Raw genomic sequence first — 15,463 nt, 5'->3', positions numbered from 1 at the left:
GCGAGCTCGGAAAAAGGAATAAAAATTACATGATTTAACATTATGACATTCACCACCTACATCGACATTACAACTGTTAACTTGAAAGAGTGTACATTTTCATTAATTTATTGTTTCTATATTTAAATTATTTTCCTGCATTGTAAAAAAAAAAAAAAATTCAGATCGTTGAATTTACAGTTATAATGTTGACTGAGTTGACATCATATGAAGAGGAAACAACAACACCTGTGTACGTAATGAAATTATGCTGACATTCTCTGTGTATAAGATTTCCATAATTCAACAAGAGTTGAATGTGTTGCTGCTGTTGTTTTTCATTTGCTTGTGTCATTACATTGTGTGCATACAGGAACATACAGACTCTCAGTCTCCACCACATGCAAATTAACACGTGTCCAGAGAATTACAGCAACAAAGTAATAAAAATATAAATGAGGAAAAAAAGTATAAGGCCATTGTTTAGAGTAATAAATTATGTGATGCTGAATGACGAATTAGAGCAGATATAAGAATCACATTACAGCTGCAGACAGAAACATCAGACTCAGGACAGAGACACACGACTTCTAAAGTAAGAACAACTCACATCTTCATGCTTTAACTAGAATTAGACTTCTGACATGTTAATATTGTCTTAATCATTATGTACAGTGCATTTATGTTAAGATGGATTTTTAACTTTTTAATCATTGAAATACAAGTATATTTTTCTTCCTCTGACATGGACCAAAATTCCGAATTAATTATATCTGAGAAAAAAAAAAATATATATATATATATTTTTTTTTTTCTCAGAAATGGACCAAACTCTGTTTTTCATTCTTCTCCTCAGTGGTGAGTGTGTTTGTGGTTTTATTTATGGTTTCTAGTTTCTAGGTTTGATCCTGTTATGAAAAGCATTAAAGCAAAGCCTCTCTTTCACAGCTCTCTGCTCCGTATCTGAATGTGTTCAGCGTCAGTATCACTTTATAAATGAGAGGAAGACCTGGACTGAAGCTCAGAGATACTGCAGAGAGAAATACTCAGATCTGGCCACCGTTGACAACATGAACGACATGAACGAGCTGAAGAAGAGTATGAATGATAGAAGTTTTCAGTATGTCTGGATTGGGCTGCAGAAGACGGGTCGTGATGAATGGCAGTGGTCTTCAAGTGAACCTGTGCTCTATCTGAACTGGGCTACTGGACAACCTCAAGGCGTAGGTTATTGTGGTATGATGACAAATGGAAAATGGCATGCTTTGACATGTAGTGCTAACCAGCGTTTCATCTGCAACAACAGTGAGTTTATTTTTAGTTGCACCATATACTTAATTTTAATAGAACATTAAACAGTATGACTATTTAATTTGATTGTGAATTTAGGAGAGACTGTGGATTTTTGACATACTTTCAATGTTAAGAAAATTTTGATTTGAGCACAATATTTTCCAGAAGAAAATACTTCATTCAACACACTTTGAACTTTTATAATTTCTCTGTGATAATTTGTCACAATGGAAACATACAATTAAAGAGCCTAAAAATCTTAGAAATGTAAAATGATCTTATATTATTAATAATAAACATGCAGCAGTGACTATACGCTATCTCAACACAAACCTACAAGTTCTTAGTTCCCTTCCGGGAACTCTACACTGCGTCCTGAAATGCTGTGGGGGAACGCCATTGGCGGGCCGCACTCTGAGTCATAGTCCAACGTCCAATGAGAAACGGGAGTGACGTCACAGGCGCGGTGACGTCATCGACCAGGAAGTATAAAAGCACGTGCGTTTGAAGCTGGCGTCAGCTTTTGTCATTCAGCGAGAGCGCTCTGTGTTATTGTCTGTCTGTCTGCATTCTGCTGTTTTTCAGTGCCAATTTGCACCACTTTTATTTGAGCAGAAATGCCAGGGGGAAAACGTTCTTTTAAGAACGAACGTTCTAAGGCGGTTCAGCAGCCACATAGACGGTGTGTCCCTCCCTGCCAACGCTTCATTGTTGGTGGGGATACACACGATCTATGTGTGGTCTGCTTGGGAGCGGAGCACGCTAGGTCAGCCCTTGAGGGGGCTGGCTGCCCACAGTGCGAGCGGATGCCGCTGCGGTTGCTCCGTTCCCGGAAAGCCCTCTTTGAGGAGGGGGCTTTCATTAGCGTTCCCCGCGGGTCTGGCCCCGCTTCCGTCGAGGCGGAGCGGCAGCTGCACTCGTGGGGTTCGCAGCTAGATCTACTGGAGGGAGTTGAGACGGGTGATCCCCTATCTCTCTCCTCACCCAGCAGATCGTATGACCTCCTCTTGGATGAGGAAGCCCGCACTGCGGTTCCTTCCCTCTGAGAGGAGGAGTCAACGCTTCTCCTGTCTTCCTCCGAGGAGGTTGACATCGAGAGCGTTGACCTCCCACAACCACCCCCCGTTCACCCCAGTATGAGGAGCTGGTGGAGGTGCTGACGAGCGCGGTGGCCAAGCTCAACATCAGCTGGTCACCCGCTCCAGATCCAGAGCCCCAGGCGAGCAGGCTTGATGAGCGCTTCCTGCGGGCTAAATCAGCACCTCCCAGACGGAGCCTTCCCTTTTTCCCCGACCTCCATAAAGAGATCGCGAGGTCGTGGGACAGGCCGTATTCCTCACGTCTCTACTCCCCCGCCTCAGATTACTACGGTAATGTGGGGGAGATGGAGGAATACGGCTACAGGGCGATGCCTCAGGTCGAGCAGACACTAGCAAGCTATCTGTCTCCCGGCCTGGCATCGTCCCTGAAGGCTCCGTCCTTGCCCACCAAGCCATTAAAAGTAACATCAGGCTTGATGGGCAAGGCTTATGCGGCAGCAGGTCAGGCTGGTGCATGTTTACACACCATGTCTGTGCTCCAGGCGTACCAAGCCGACCTGCTGAAGGAGCTTAGTGACGGCGAGGAGGTGAGCGTGTCAGAGATGCGCAGGACCGCTGATCTGGCGCTCCGGGCCACCAAGGAGACCGCCCGCGCTGTTGGGCGGTCTATGGCAGCCTTGGTGGCCGCGGAGAGGCATCTCTGGCTGACCCTGTCCGACATGAAAGAGAAGGACAGGGTCACGCTCCTGGACGCCCCCCTGCACCCCTCCGGCCTCTTTGGTGACTCTGTTGACACAGTTGTCAACAGGCACCAGGAGGCCCGTAGGCAGGCAGCGGCGTTCCAGCGTTACCTCCCTCGCCGCACTTTCTCCTCTGGGGCTGCTGGACGGGAGCAGCCCCAGCCGCACTCCAGCTCCTCACACAGGGAGACCCAGAAAAGGAGCGTTGCTACCCGTGCCCCTCCGGCGCGCCCTAGAGGGCGGGCTCAGCAACGCTCCAAGCCGGGGCCCTCGAAGACTAGGCCCGACCTGAGGGTCGTCCTACAGTCTAAGAGGGCCGCGGCTAAACGGCCCTGATGGTCGTGGCCCAGGGCCAATGAGGGCAGCCCCTCTCGAAGAACCAGGTGCCTCACCGCCTCTGAGGAGTACGGTGACCACCTCTCTTCGGGGCCCTCAGGAGATTCGTCAGCTAACCCTGCCGGTGTTACAGGGCGCGGCAGTCTCCCGCGAACATCATTCTCTGGTCCCTCCGCCCGGAAACGTAGCGGAACCAGAGAGTTCGCCACCCCCACGGGGGTCTCTAGAACGCTCACTTTAGGTGCATCCTGCCAGTTCGCTGCTACAGGTCACCAAGTTAGCTCCTCTAATAAATCCAGAGACCAGTCTCGAGAGGCTGGTTCCCTTAGTAGAATTTCTGGCAGCGTGGAAACTACTGCCAAATATTTCTATGTGGGTCCTGCGTACTGTAGAGAAAGGTTATTCCATTCAATTCGGCGCCAAGCCGCCGCCTTTCAGCGGGGTATTTCCTACCATTGTAAATCCCGAGCAGGCTCTGGTATTAGAACAAGAAGTGCACACTCTCCTGAGGAAGGAGGCCATCGAGGTGGTCCCTCCTCAGCACAGAGAATCCGGGTTCTACAGCCGGTACTTCATTGTTCCAAAGAAGGATGGGGGCCTGCGGCCCATTTTAGATCTCAGACAGCTAAACCTCTCAGTCAGAAAACTGAAGTTCAAAATGTTGACTGTCAGACAGGTCGTGTATCAAATCAGGTCCGAGGACTGGTTTGTCACGATAGATCTGAAAGACGCGTACTTTCACGTCTCCATCCTTCCCCAACACCGGAAGTTTCTCAGGTTCGCTTTCAGGGGCAAAGCTTACCAATACAGAGTTCTTCCGTTCGGCCTAGCGCTCTCACCCCGAACTTTCACGAAGTGTGTGGATGCTGCTCTGGCTCCACTGCGACTCCAGGGCATCCGCATACTCAACTACATAGACGACTGGCTCATCCTAGCCAGTTCAGAACAGTTAGCGGCTCAACATCGAGATGTTGTTCTTGCTCACATGAAAAAGCTGGGGTTGAGACTCAACGCCAAGAAAAGTGTGCTGTCTCCATTACAGAGAACCACTTATCTAGGTGTAATCTGGGATTCGACCACGATGCAGGCACGATTGTCACCTGCTCGGATCGAGTCGATCCTTACTGCAGCAAATGCGGTCAAGCTAGGCCTGCTACTCACTGTCAAACAGTTCCAAGTACTGTTAGGTCTTATGACAGCTGCATCCAACGTGATACCTCTTGGACTGCTGTACATGAGACCACTGCAGTGGTGGCTCAAAACCAAAGGGTTTTCCCCGAGGGGGAACCCATTCCGCAAAATCAAGGTCACGCGGCGTTGCCTACGTGCCTTGGTCATGTGGAAAAAGCCCTGGTTCCTATCACAAGGTCCAGTGCTGGGAGCTCCTTGCCGCCGCGCCACGCTAGCGACAGATGCATCCCTCACCGGGTGGGGAGCGGTCATGAGTGGCCGCTCCGCCCAAGGCCTATGGAACGACCGGCATCACTCTTGGCACATAAATTGCCTAGAAATGCTGGCAGTGTTCCTAGCTCTGAAGCATTTCCTTCCAGACCTAAGAAACCGTCACGTGCTGGTCCGCACAGACAACACTGCGGTGGTCTATTACATAAACCACCAGGGAGGTCTGCGTTCACGCCCCTTATACAGGCTGGCGTACCAGATCATCTTGTGGTCACAAGGGAAGCTTCTCTCATTGAGAGCAGTTCACATTCCTGGACGTCTCAATGTGGGAGCAGACGTCCTGTCAAGGCAGGGGCCGAGGCCCGGGGAATGGATGCTTCACCCAGAGGTGGTGAAGCAGATATGGAGAGTCTTTGGTCAAGCCCAAGTGGACCTCTTTGCGACTCAGGAGACATCGCAATGTCCCCTTTGGTACTTTCTAGTTCCTCCAGCTCCTCTCGGACTGGATGCCATGGTACAGACGTGGCCGAGGCTTCGTCTGTACGCTTTTCCCCCGATCGCTCTGCTCCCGGGAGTTCTGGAAAGAGTACGCCGGTACGGAGTACGGCTGCTGCTAGTAGCCCCGTACTGGCCGGCCCGAGTATGGTTCTCGGACATAATCACCCTCCTAGACGGCTCTCCATGGGAGATTCCCGTCAGGAGGGACCTTCTTTCTCAGGCTGGGGGCGCAATCTGCCACCCCCACCCAGAGAAGTGGAAGCTATGGGTGTGGCCCCTGAGGGGGCACAGCTCATAGAAGCTGGTCTCCCAACCGAGGTTGTTAAGACCATCCTTCAATCCAGAGCTCCCTCTACGAGGAAACTTTATGGCCTAAAGTGGAACCTGTTTGCGTCATGGTGTCATGAACGCCACTCAGACCCAGTCCACTGCCCGATTGGTGCTGGAGTTCCTGCAAACTCGTTTGTCCGCTGGGTTAGCTCACTCCACCCTGAAGGTGTACGTGGCGGCTATATCGGCTTACCACGCCCCTCAGGGCGGCCTTTCAGTGGGCAGAAACCCCCTGGTCTCACGTTTCCTCCGCGGTGCACTCAGGCTGAGGCCTCGTGCAAGACCGAGAGTCCCTACATGGGACTTGGCTGTGGTATTAGAAGCGCTGTGTAAGCCTCCCTTCGAGCCTCTGGAGGAGGCCTCCGATCGGATGCTTACCCTAAAAACAGCACTGCTGTTGGCGCTAACATCTCTTAAGAGAGTCGGTGACCTGCAGGCCCTTTCAGTGGCCCCTTCCTATATTGACTTTGCCCCAGGGTTGGCCAAAGCATTCCTCTACCCAAGAGCTGGGTACACACCCAAGGTCCCCTCAGTAACACCACAGCCAATAACGCTGCTAGCGTTTTATCCTCCTCCATTCGTGGAGCACGACCAGAGGAAGTATAACTTAATGTGTCCAGTAAGAGCACTAGACACTTATGTCCACAGAGCTGCCCTGTGGCGTAAATCAGAGCAATTGTTTGTCTGTTACGGCCCCCCTAAGAGGGGGTGCCCGGCTTCCAAGCCTACTATCAGTAAGTGGATCGTTGATGCCATCTCTACTGCATACGAGTCCTCTGGTCTCCCATCCCCGGTGGGAGTCAAGGCTCATTCAACTCGAGGCGTCGCAGCCTCCAGAGCTCTGATGGCAGGTGTCCCGATCCAGGACATCTGCAGTGCGGCGGGTTGGTCCTCACCTCTTACGTTCGTCAGATTCTACGAACTAGACCTCAGAGCCACTCCGGGCTCAGTCATCTTTCAGCCCTAGCACAAAGGCTAGGCTCAAGAGGTCAAAAAGGCGCTTTCCTTCGAGTAAGGAAAAGAGTTTTTACCCCCTTTTTGTTCTGGCAAGTTCCCCAGACAAAGGCGTATGACTCTCCTCTACATTCCTTCCAGCCTCGTGTGCCCGAGGGCCGAGGCCTGTATTCCTCGTGTCTGGTGGTTGATCACAGACAGAGATGAGTTCCAGTGTCCTGGCAGGATCACCAGGCACTTCCTATGTCCCTCTTGTACTGGCTGTACGCAGACAACGGACTACCATTTCTCCTCGTGTGCCTGAGGGCCGAGGAGCATTTCTCCCCCTGCACTGGTCGTGTGACAGGCAGCGGTTGAGAACCTTATCCTCGTGTGCCTGAGGGCCGAGGTCTTTTTATCCCTCTCGTCTGGTGGTGGATCACAGACAGAGATGAATTCCAGTGCCCTGGCAAAATCACCAGGCACTTCTTGTGTCCCTCTTGTGCTGGCTGTAATGCAGACAAAGGACCACTATCTTTCCTCGCGTGCCCAAGGGCCGAGGAACACTTTCTCCCCCTGCGCTGGTCTGGTGACAGGCAGCGGTTGAGAACCCTAGCCTCGTGTGCCTGAAGGCCGAGGCCTATTCTATCCCTCTTGTCTGGTGGCTGATCACAGACAGAGATGAATTCCAGTGCCCTGGCAAGGTCACCAGGCACTTCTTGCGTCCCTCTTGTACTGGCTGTAACGCAGACAATGGATCGCCACTTCTCCTCGAGTGCCCGAGGGCCGAGGAGCATTTCTCCCCCTGCACTGGTCGTGTGACAGGCAGCGGTCGAGAACCCTATCCTCGTGTGCCTGAAGGCCAAGGTCTCTTATCCCTCTTGTCTGGTGGTGGATCACAGACAGAGATGAATTCCAGTGCCCTGGCAAGGTCACCAGGCACTTCTCGTGTCCCTCTTGTACTGGCTGTAATGCAGACAAAGGACCACCATCTCTCCTCGTACGCCCAAGGGCCGAGGAGCTTTTTTCTCCCCCTGCACTGGTCTGATGACAGGCAGCGGTTGAGAACCCTAGCCTCGCGTGCCTAAGGCCGAGGCCTACTCTATCCCTCTTGTCTGGTGGCTGATCACAGACAGAGATGAATTCCAGTGCCCTGGCAAGGTCACCAGGCACTTCTTGCGTCCCTCTTGTACTGGCTGTAATGCAGACAATGGATCGCCACTTCTCCTCGAGTGCCTGAGGGCCGAGGTTCATTTTCCCTCTTGTCTGGTGATGGATCACAGACAGAGATGTATTACCACTCGCGTCCTGGCAAGACCACCAGGCGGAGTCACCACAGTGTCTCATCAGGTAAGTATTTTTAGACACTGTCCCTTCTCGGTCTTGCGAGACCAGACGAAGGATGACAGGACCTCGTGGGTTTGAGGGCCGAGGTCTCCTTTCCCTCTGATCTGGTGGGCTCCACAGTCAGAGATGTACTACCACCCATGTCCTGGCAGATTCCCAGGCTGAGGTTTGTATTGTATTATAACGCTGTTTTTTCCCCCTTGTTCTAGCAGACACTAGGCAGGGTGCGGAAATTATGGGGGCGTTGATACCTCGTTCCCCACAGCGTTTCAGGACGCAGTGTAGAGTTCCCGGAAGGGAACGTCTAAGGTTACGTATGTAACCCTGGTTCCCTGAGGAAACGAGACACTGCGTCTCGGACCATAATTCCCGCATCCCTGCTGCGCTCGCTTCATGCCTATGAGCTGACGCCAGCTTCAAACGCACGTGCTTTTATACTTCCTGGTCGATGACGTCACCGCGCCTGTGACGTCACTCCCGTTTCTCATTGGACGTTGGACTATGACTCAGAGTGCGGCCCGCCAATGGCGTTCCCCCACAGCGTTTCAGGACGCAGTGTCTCGTTCCCTCAGGGAACCAGGGTTACATACGTAACCTGAGACGTTTTATATGTAGATTAACCATGTAGGAGTGATAGTCTATTACAACATAAACCCTCATTGCAAAGAAAAGCAATATAGAGATTCAATAGTGAATCTATTTTATAATAAAAACTAACATCAGAGAGTTGACATCAAGTTTCTGTGATTGTATGTATATCTGTTTCATTCAATGGCTTGAATTTACATTTTAGTAGAGGTGTCTGCTCATTGTCATTGTTTTGCAAGTCACAAGTAAGTCTCAAGTCTTTGCATTCAAGTCTCAAGTCAAGTCCCGAGTCAAGACGGGCAAGTCCAAGTCAAGTCAAGTCAAGTCACCTTTATTTATATAGTGCTTGTAACAATACAGATTGTGTTTAAGCAACTGCACAGTATTTAAACAGAACAATAGTGTGTAAGTAACACATTATTGAAGATAGTACATTTTAGTTAAAGGCAGTTCATCAATGAATTCAGTGATATCATCGTCAGTTCAGTTCAAATAGTAAACGATATCGCTGGAAAATGTCCCCAACTAAGCAAGCCAGAGGCGACAGCGGCAAGGAACCAAAAAAACCTTGGGAGAAACCAGGCTCAGTCGGGGGACCAGTTCTCCTCTGGCCAGACGGAACCAGCAGTTTGTACCAATGTCCGATTGTAGAGAACTCATCAGGTTCCTGTGGTGTAGCACCGATGGCGGTCTCTGGAGCTCATCTGGTTGACATCCATGGCTATTGAAGTCATCTCCAGGTGGTGATCCATGATCTAAGCTGGGTGCGGACTGGATCCGGGGGACTGCAGTGACCATCTGATCTGGATACAGGCTGGGTCTGGTGGCTACGGTGACCTCGGAATGAAACAGACTAATATTAGCGTAGATGCCATTCTTTTTACGATGCAACGAGTGCATCAGATGTAATGTGAGGTGTTTTCGGTTCCGGTTGACCTAATTAATGCAGCCTAACAATCCTTTAACGGATTTGAATTATAAGAATGTGTTAATGTTTTATGTGTAAGCCAGGTTAAAGAGATGTGTCTTTAATCTAGATCTAAACTGACAGAGTGTGTCTGCCTCCCGAACAGTGTTTAGTAGATTGTTCCAGAGTTTAGGCGCTAGATAAGAAAATGATCTGCCGCCTGCAGTTGATTTTGATATTCTAGGTATTATCAAATTGCCAGAATTTTGAGAACGCAGCGGACGTGAAGGACTATAATACGATAGGAGCTCACTCAAGTACTGAGGAGCTAAACCATTGAGGGCTTTATAAGTAATTAGCAAGATTTTAAAATCTATACGATATTTTATAGGGAGCCAATGCAATGCTGACAGAACCGGGCTAATATGGTCATACTTTCTAGTTCTAGTAAGAACTATAGCTGCTGCATTTTAGACCAGCTGGAGTTTGTTTATTAAGCGTGCAGAACAACCACCCAATAAAGCATTACAATAATCTATCCTTGAGGTCATGAACGCATGAATTAATGTTTCAGCATTTGACATTGATAGCATAGGTCGTAATTTCAATATATTTTTAAGATGGAAAAATGCCGTTTTGCAAATGCTAGAAATGGCTTTCAAAGGAGAGATTGCTATCGAATAGGACGCCTAGGTTCCTAACTGAGGACGACGAATTTACAGAGCAGCCATCTTGTATTAGACTGTGTTTTAGTTCATTACTTGTGGAGGTTTTAGGTCCAATAATTAACACCTCTGTTTTTTTCAGGATTTAACAGTAAGAAGTTATTCACCATCCAGTTTTTAATATCAGCTATGCATTCTGTTAGTTTTTCGAATTGATATGTTTTGCCAGGCTGCGAAGAAATATAGAGCTGAGTATCATCAGCGTAACAATGAAAGCTAACACCATGTTTCCTTATGATATCTCCCAAGGGTAACATGTAAAGCGTACAATGTAATGGCCCTAGTACTGAGCCTTGAGGTACTCCATACTGCACTTGCGATTTAAATGATACCTCTTCATTTATTGCCACAAACTGATGACGGTCTGATAAGTACGATTCGAACCAAGCCAGTGCACTACCATTAATGCCTACATAATTTTCAAGTCTGTTTAAAAGAATGTTGTGGTCAATAGTATCAAATGCAGCACTAAGATCCAGTAGCACTAATAGAGAGATGCAACCACGATCGGTTGACAAGAGCAGGTCATTTGTTACTCTAATTAGAGCAGTCTCAGTACTATGATATGGTCTAAAACCTGACTGGAAATCCTCACAGATACCATTTTTCTCTAAGAAGGAGCATACTTGTGAGGATACTACCTTTTCTAGTATCTTTGACAGAAAAGGGAGATTCGAAATTGGTCTGTAGTTAATAAGTTCATTGGGGTCAAGTTGTGGTGGGGCCAAGTCAAGTTGCAAGTCCTCAACTTTAAGCTTCAAGTCCTAAACAAGTCACTAGTGCTGTTTGCCCAAATTAGTGTCTGTTTTAATTACTACAGTACATTTAAAGTCAATAATAGTATATAGTAGTGTAGAGAATTGGTCAGCTCCAAGAATTTCAAATTGATCAATATGTGTATACAAGTATGAGACTATGTTTCTCTCATCAGCTGTGCACTGCAAATCTCCACCAGGTCCTTTTGACCAATGAATAGGATGAAATTAGTTATTTAAAACATACATTTCAGTCAGGGAAAGTAGTTTAACTCACAGGAAATTGTGTATAATAATCGTCATAAAAAATACGCAATTTCCAGTTTCTGATCAGTAACAGTAATAATGATATCGACTTGTTTCTTTGTCCAGCATATTCTTCAGTGATACCCATTACTCCGACGTTGGCTCGTCGTCACGGCAACGTGTTTTACTAATCAGAACGGAGTTAAAACAATTGAACAGAATAGGGCTTAAGGTAGCAATATGAGATCGAAACAGTTTAAGTGACTATTGTAATGTAAGCTTTCAGCACAGAGAATCATTATATGTGAATATATGGTTGTTTAATAAACTATTCTACTTACAAACGATCGCACATAGACAAACGTACATAAAACACAAATAGACAGAGAACGTGTGAGAGAAAGAGTAAGAGAGAGAGAGAGAGAGTGTGTGAGAGAGAGAGACAGAAAGTGAGTTGCATGGGACAAGAATGAAACGGTTCTGAACAACCTGAAATCGTTTTCATAAAACGCCTTAAACGCAGCTATGTACGTTGGTAGAAAGAACGGATACGTGCGAGCTCTTGTTGTTGTGCATTGGTTCCGTATGTGTTCAGTCCTTTTCAGTTCCTTGAGAGTTCCTTTAGACCGCATGGCCTTGAAGAAGGGTTTGTAGGCGGCTTGGCTTTGATTGCAGGCCTCATCTCCAATGCTAGGTGAGTCCCCCCTCCCCATGGATCTGGGGGGAGGTGCGGGTGACGTGTGTTCGAGTCCAGAAGGGAAGAGAAGAGAGTAAGAGAGAGAAGGCTTATAAACCTGTAGGTCGTTCACGCCCACAGTTGGACCTTGTCCAATCCGGTTGATCTGAGTTTTGGAGGGAAGATTGAAAGTCTTTGTCTTCCACAATGGTGTTTCGCATGTGGAAGCTTATTGGTTGTTTTGCCACAAAACTTCCAAAAGTTCAATAATACCTATAAAGCAAGGAGTTATTAAGATGCCACAAACATTAATATTTAGGGGATAATAAATGCCGCTCATAGACACCAAACATGATCTATGTATCTTCTTGGTTGACTGAGTAATTCTAAATGTGATAGTCTTAGCATGCACAATAATTCACCTATTGTGGATAAGTGTTTGAGGCCGACATACACAGCATAAACAACAATATAAGAAAAGGTAACACATTGATACGTGTACATTCCTATATAACTGTATGTGGGACTGTATGTCTGAATAAGGAAAGTGTATCTCCCTGCATTCCTGTAAGAATCTTATCTTGATGGTGGGGGATGAGTTGGATAGTGACCAGAGGTCTGGCTCATAGCACCTAGGTGTTAATCACAGACCAGGGGAGAAGTCATTTAAGGAATATAACTAGTTATTTCATGTCTGATGGCTCCATGCACTACAGTAGGTACAATTATAAAAGATAGGCTATAATAATTAGTGATTTAATCATTGTTTGTGAACAAATATAGGCCTAATTGAATTAATAATTTATTTTAAGTCCACTGATTCATTTGTTAAGAATTCAGTGATTTTTAATGAATCAGTTGAGTCAAATATTTTTAACAAATACATAATCCATTTATTGCAGCGGTTCTCAATTCCAGTCCTCACGCCCCACCGCTCTGCACATTTTGTGTGTTTCACGTATCGCTTGTATATGTATATGTTCCATTTGAAGGTCATTAAAGCGTGCGAGACGTAAATTTAAAATGCATTTATTTACAGATGCACTTATGTCACACTTCTCCAGTAACTTTCATCTGTGCGTGAAGACGCTGCATGCGGTGGCATAGCGCTAATATGTGAATGAATGTTTCGAAGTGTAGTAAACAGATTTCCCCCGCTCAGGGAGCAGGGAGAATGAACACTGTGCAGGGACCATGTCAATCAGAAAACAGTTCCTGCACGGACCTCACTTCTAACGAGCTGGTTATCTGAATCAGGTGTGTTAACTAAGAGAGACATGCAAAATATGCAGAGCGGTGGGGCGCGAGGACTGGAATTGAGAACCGCTCATTTATTGTGAATTCATCTATTTATTTAAATACATGGAAATTAGTGGCTGGTAATCAGGAAGAATAGGGTTAACTTTTTATGTAGGCTACATATTTCCCATGAAAAAGAAAAATAATAGTAATGGAAAAAAATAATGGAAGTGGTGCGGTTGCGACGCGCATGTTTTTTCCAATCGCATCCGCGCCACATTGAGATGAACATTTTTTGACTGCATCTGAAATAGCATACTTCCCTACTACATTTTATTTTATTTATTTATTTTTTTTTGGACGCAGCTCTGAACTTTTCAGAATGCTGCAAGTGCACTGCAGGTCATGTGACAAGAACCAACCAATCAGCTCCATCCATCCCCTTAATAACATTGAAAGCACTGCCAAGTTGGAGAAACAAGCTTATCATAGCTGTACAGGAATAACCATTTTCAATAAATTTAATAGAGCTACCGCAAGCGATTTTTAATGCTGGAAATCCATTTATCCTTTGCTGAAATGTCGGCGTCTTCATGAAGAGTGCAGGTCATGGTTGCTTAGCAATGGCAGATAACACGGGAAAGCAAGCTACAGAGCGGTTTGGAAAGAAAGAGAAAGCAGCGCGCCTAGCGGTTTCCATGTGTTTTAGACGCGACATGTGAACGGCCCCTAAAACATTATATATCCTAAACATTATGCGGCTAAAAACTATAACATTTTGGCTCAGTGCCAAAAGCTGCACTAATCATACCAGTGTGATCATACGCTACAGTAACCAGCCTATATTGATCAGAACTCTCAAGTTACAAGGCCTTTAATTCCAAGTCAAGTCTCGAGTCATTGCTGTCAATGTCTTAGTCATGTTGCAAGTCTTCTTTGATTATGTCAATTCACAAGTCATCAAATTTTGGACTCAAGTCCGAGTCAAGTCTTGAGTCATGCGACTCGAGTACACAACTCTGCATTTTAGCCAATTAGAATAGAGTTTTAGACAGATCATGGTATAATGTAAAATATCTTGAACATTGTGAATGTTCAAAATCACATATGTAGAAGCAGCTCAAGTCTATGAATGACATGTTTCTGATGTTTCCATCACTGCTCCTGTTCACATCCAATCCATAAAGCAGTGTAAGAATAATGAACAAACTGATTCATGAATCTTTTTCTCATTTGTTTTTCTTAAAGCGAACACAGGACTCGTCTTTGTCAATCAGAGGATGAATTGGAGAGACGCTCAGAGTTACTGCAGACAGAATCACATTGATCTGGTCAGTGTGAGAAACCAGAATGAGAATCAACAGGTTCAGCAGTTCATTAGTGATAGACACTTATCTGGATCACATGTCTGGATCGGTCTGTTCAGAGTCAGAGACTCATGGCAGTGGTCAGATCAGAGTGACTCCTCATTCAGATACTGGAGCACTGGTGAACCTAATAATATTGGAAATGTTGAAAACTGTGCAGTGATTAAACCGAACTCTCAGGGACAATGGAATGACATCTCTTGCAGAAAACAGTTTCCTTTTGTGTGTCATGAAGGTGAGTAGATCCTCACAAAACACACTCAATCCATCATCACCTCCAGATCTCTTAAAGTTGACGCTACATGTCTGACACGACAAATTCATCCACAGTGTTTGTTCGGCATGTTGTTGTTGATCAGTCTCTCTCTAGTTTCTGCTTGTGGTTTGTTTTGTGTCCAGATCTTGACCTGATTGTGGTCAAAGAGAATCTGACGTGGTCTGAAGCTCTGAGATACTGCAGACAGAATCATGTGGATCTGGTGTCGGTTCATTCAGAAGAGATTCAGCGGCGTGTGATGAACGTGGTTAAACGGGCGTCTACTGCGGCGGTGTGGTTGGGTTTACACAACTACTGCATCATGAACATGTGGCTCTGGGTGAGTGGAGAGATGGTGTGCTATCACAACTGGGCTCCAGGGAACGGAACCACACCAGAAAACTGCAAACTCGAGAACAGAAAAGGAGCAGTTCAGTCTGGAGGAGATCAGCGCTGGATCAGCCTTCCTGAATCTCACAAACTCAACTTCATCTGCAGCAGATATTAAGAGTGAGGAACACACTCATGCGTTTAATTCGTTTTTTTAGTAAGTTCTGAGAGAATCTGTTTATTGGGTTTTAAAACCCAATATTTATTATAAAATATGTCTTTTAAGAAATCCTTTGAGTACAGTTATGAGTAAACCTCCTTACCATGCTCCAATTGAACTATAGTCAGGAAGAGTTAGAAGCTGGATTTAACAAATAAATCACACTTTGAGATTCTTTGTTTGTTCTTCATTCATTTAGAGTGATTTAATATTTGTATTATTCCATTTAATCATATTATAATTTATTATATTTGTAA

The 15,463-nt window shown here is 46.3% G+C and overlaps 1 protein-coding gene across 1 annotated transcript; it reads left to right on the top strand.

The window, feature by feature from the left end:
* Positions 1 to 800: 800 nt before the first annotated feature.
* Positions 801 to 15,164, top strand: LOC141333986 (macrophage mannose receptor 1-like). The gene is made up of 3 exons (XM_073839138.1): positions 801 to 837; positions 928 to 1,284; positions 14,800 to 15,164. Exons 1-3 carry the CDS (start codon positions 801 to 803, stop codon positions 15,162 to 15,164), a joined length of 759 nt encoding a protein of 252 aa, XP_073695239.1.
* The last annotated feature ends 299 nt before the right edge of the window (positions 15,165 to 15,463 follow it).

This window comes from Garra rufa, chromosome 4 (assembly GCF_049309525.1).
Source record: "Garra rufa chromosome 4, GarRuf1.0, whole genome shotgun sequence".
Lineage (NCBI taxonomy): Eukaryota > Metazoa > Chordata > Actinopteri > Cypriniformes > Cyprinidae > Garra > Garra rufa.
The sequence above is the reverse complement of the archived record's forward strand: the minus strand, read 5'-3'. Positions and strand labels throughout refer to the sequence as shown.

Coding starts and splice junctions, on each gene's coding strand:
- LOC141333986 (XM_073839138.1), top strand. CDS start 801: ATGGACCAAACTCTGTTTTTCATTCTTCTCCTCAGTG. Junction 838..927: donor TTTCATTCTTCTCCTCAGTG/GTGAGTGTGTTT, acceptor TCTCTTTCACAG/CTCTCTGCTCCGTATCTGAA. Junction 1,285..14,799: donor GCGTTTCATCTGCAACAACA/GTGAGTTTATTT, acceptor TTTTGTGTCCAG/ATCTTGACCTGATTGTGGTC.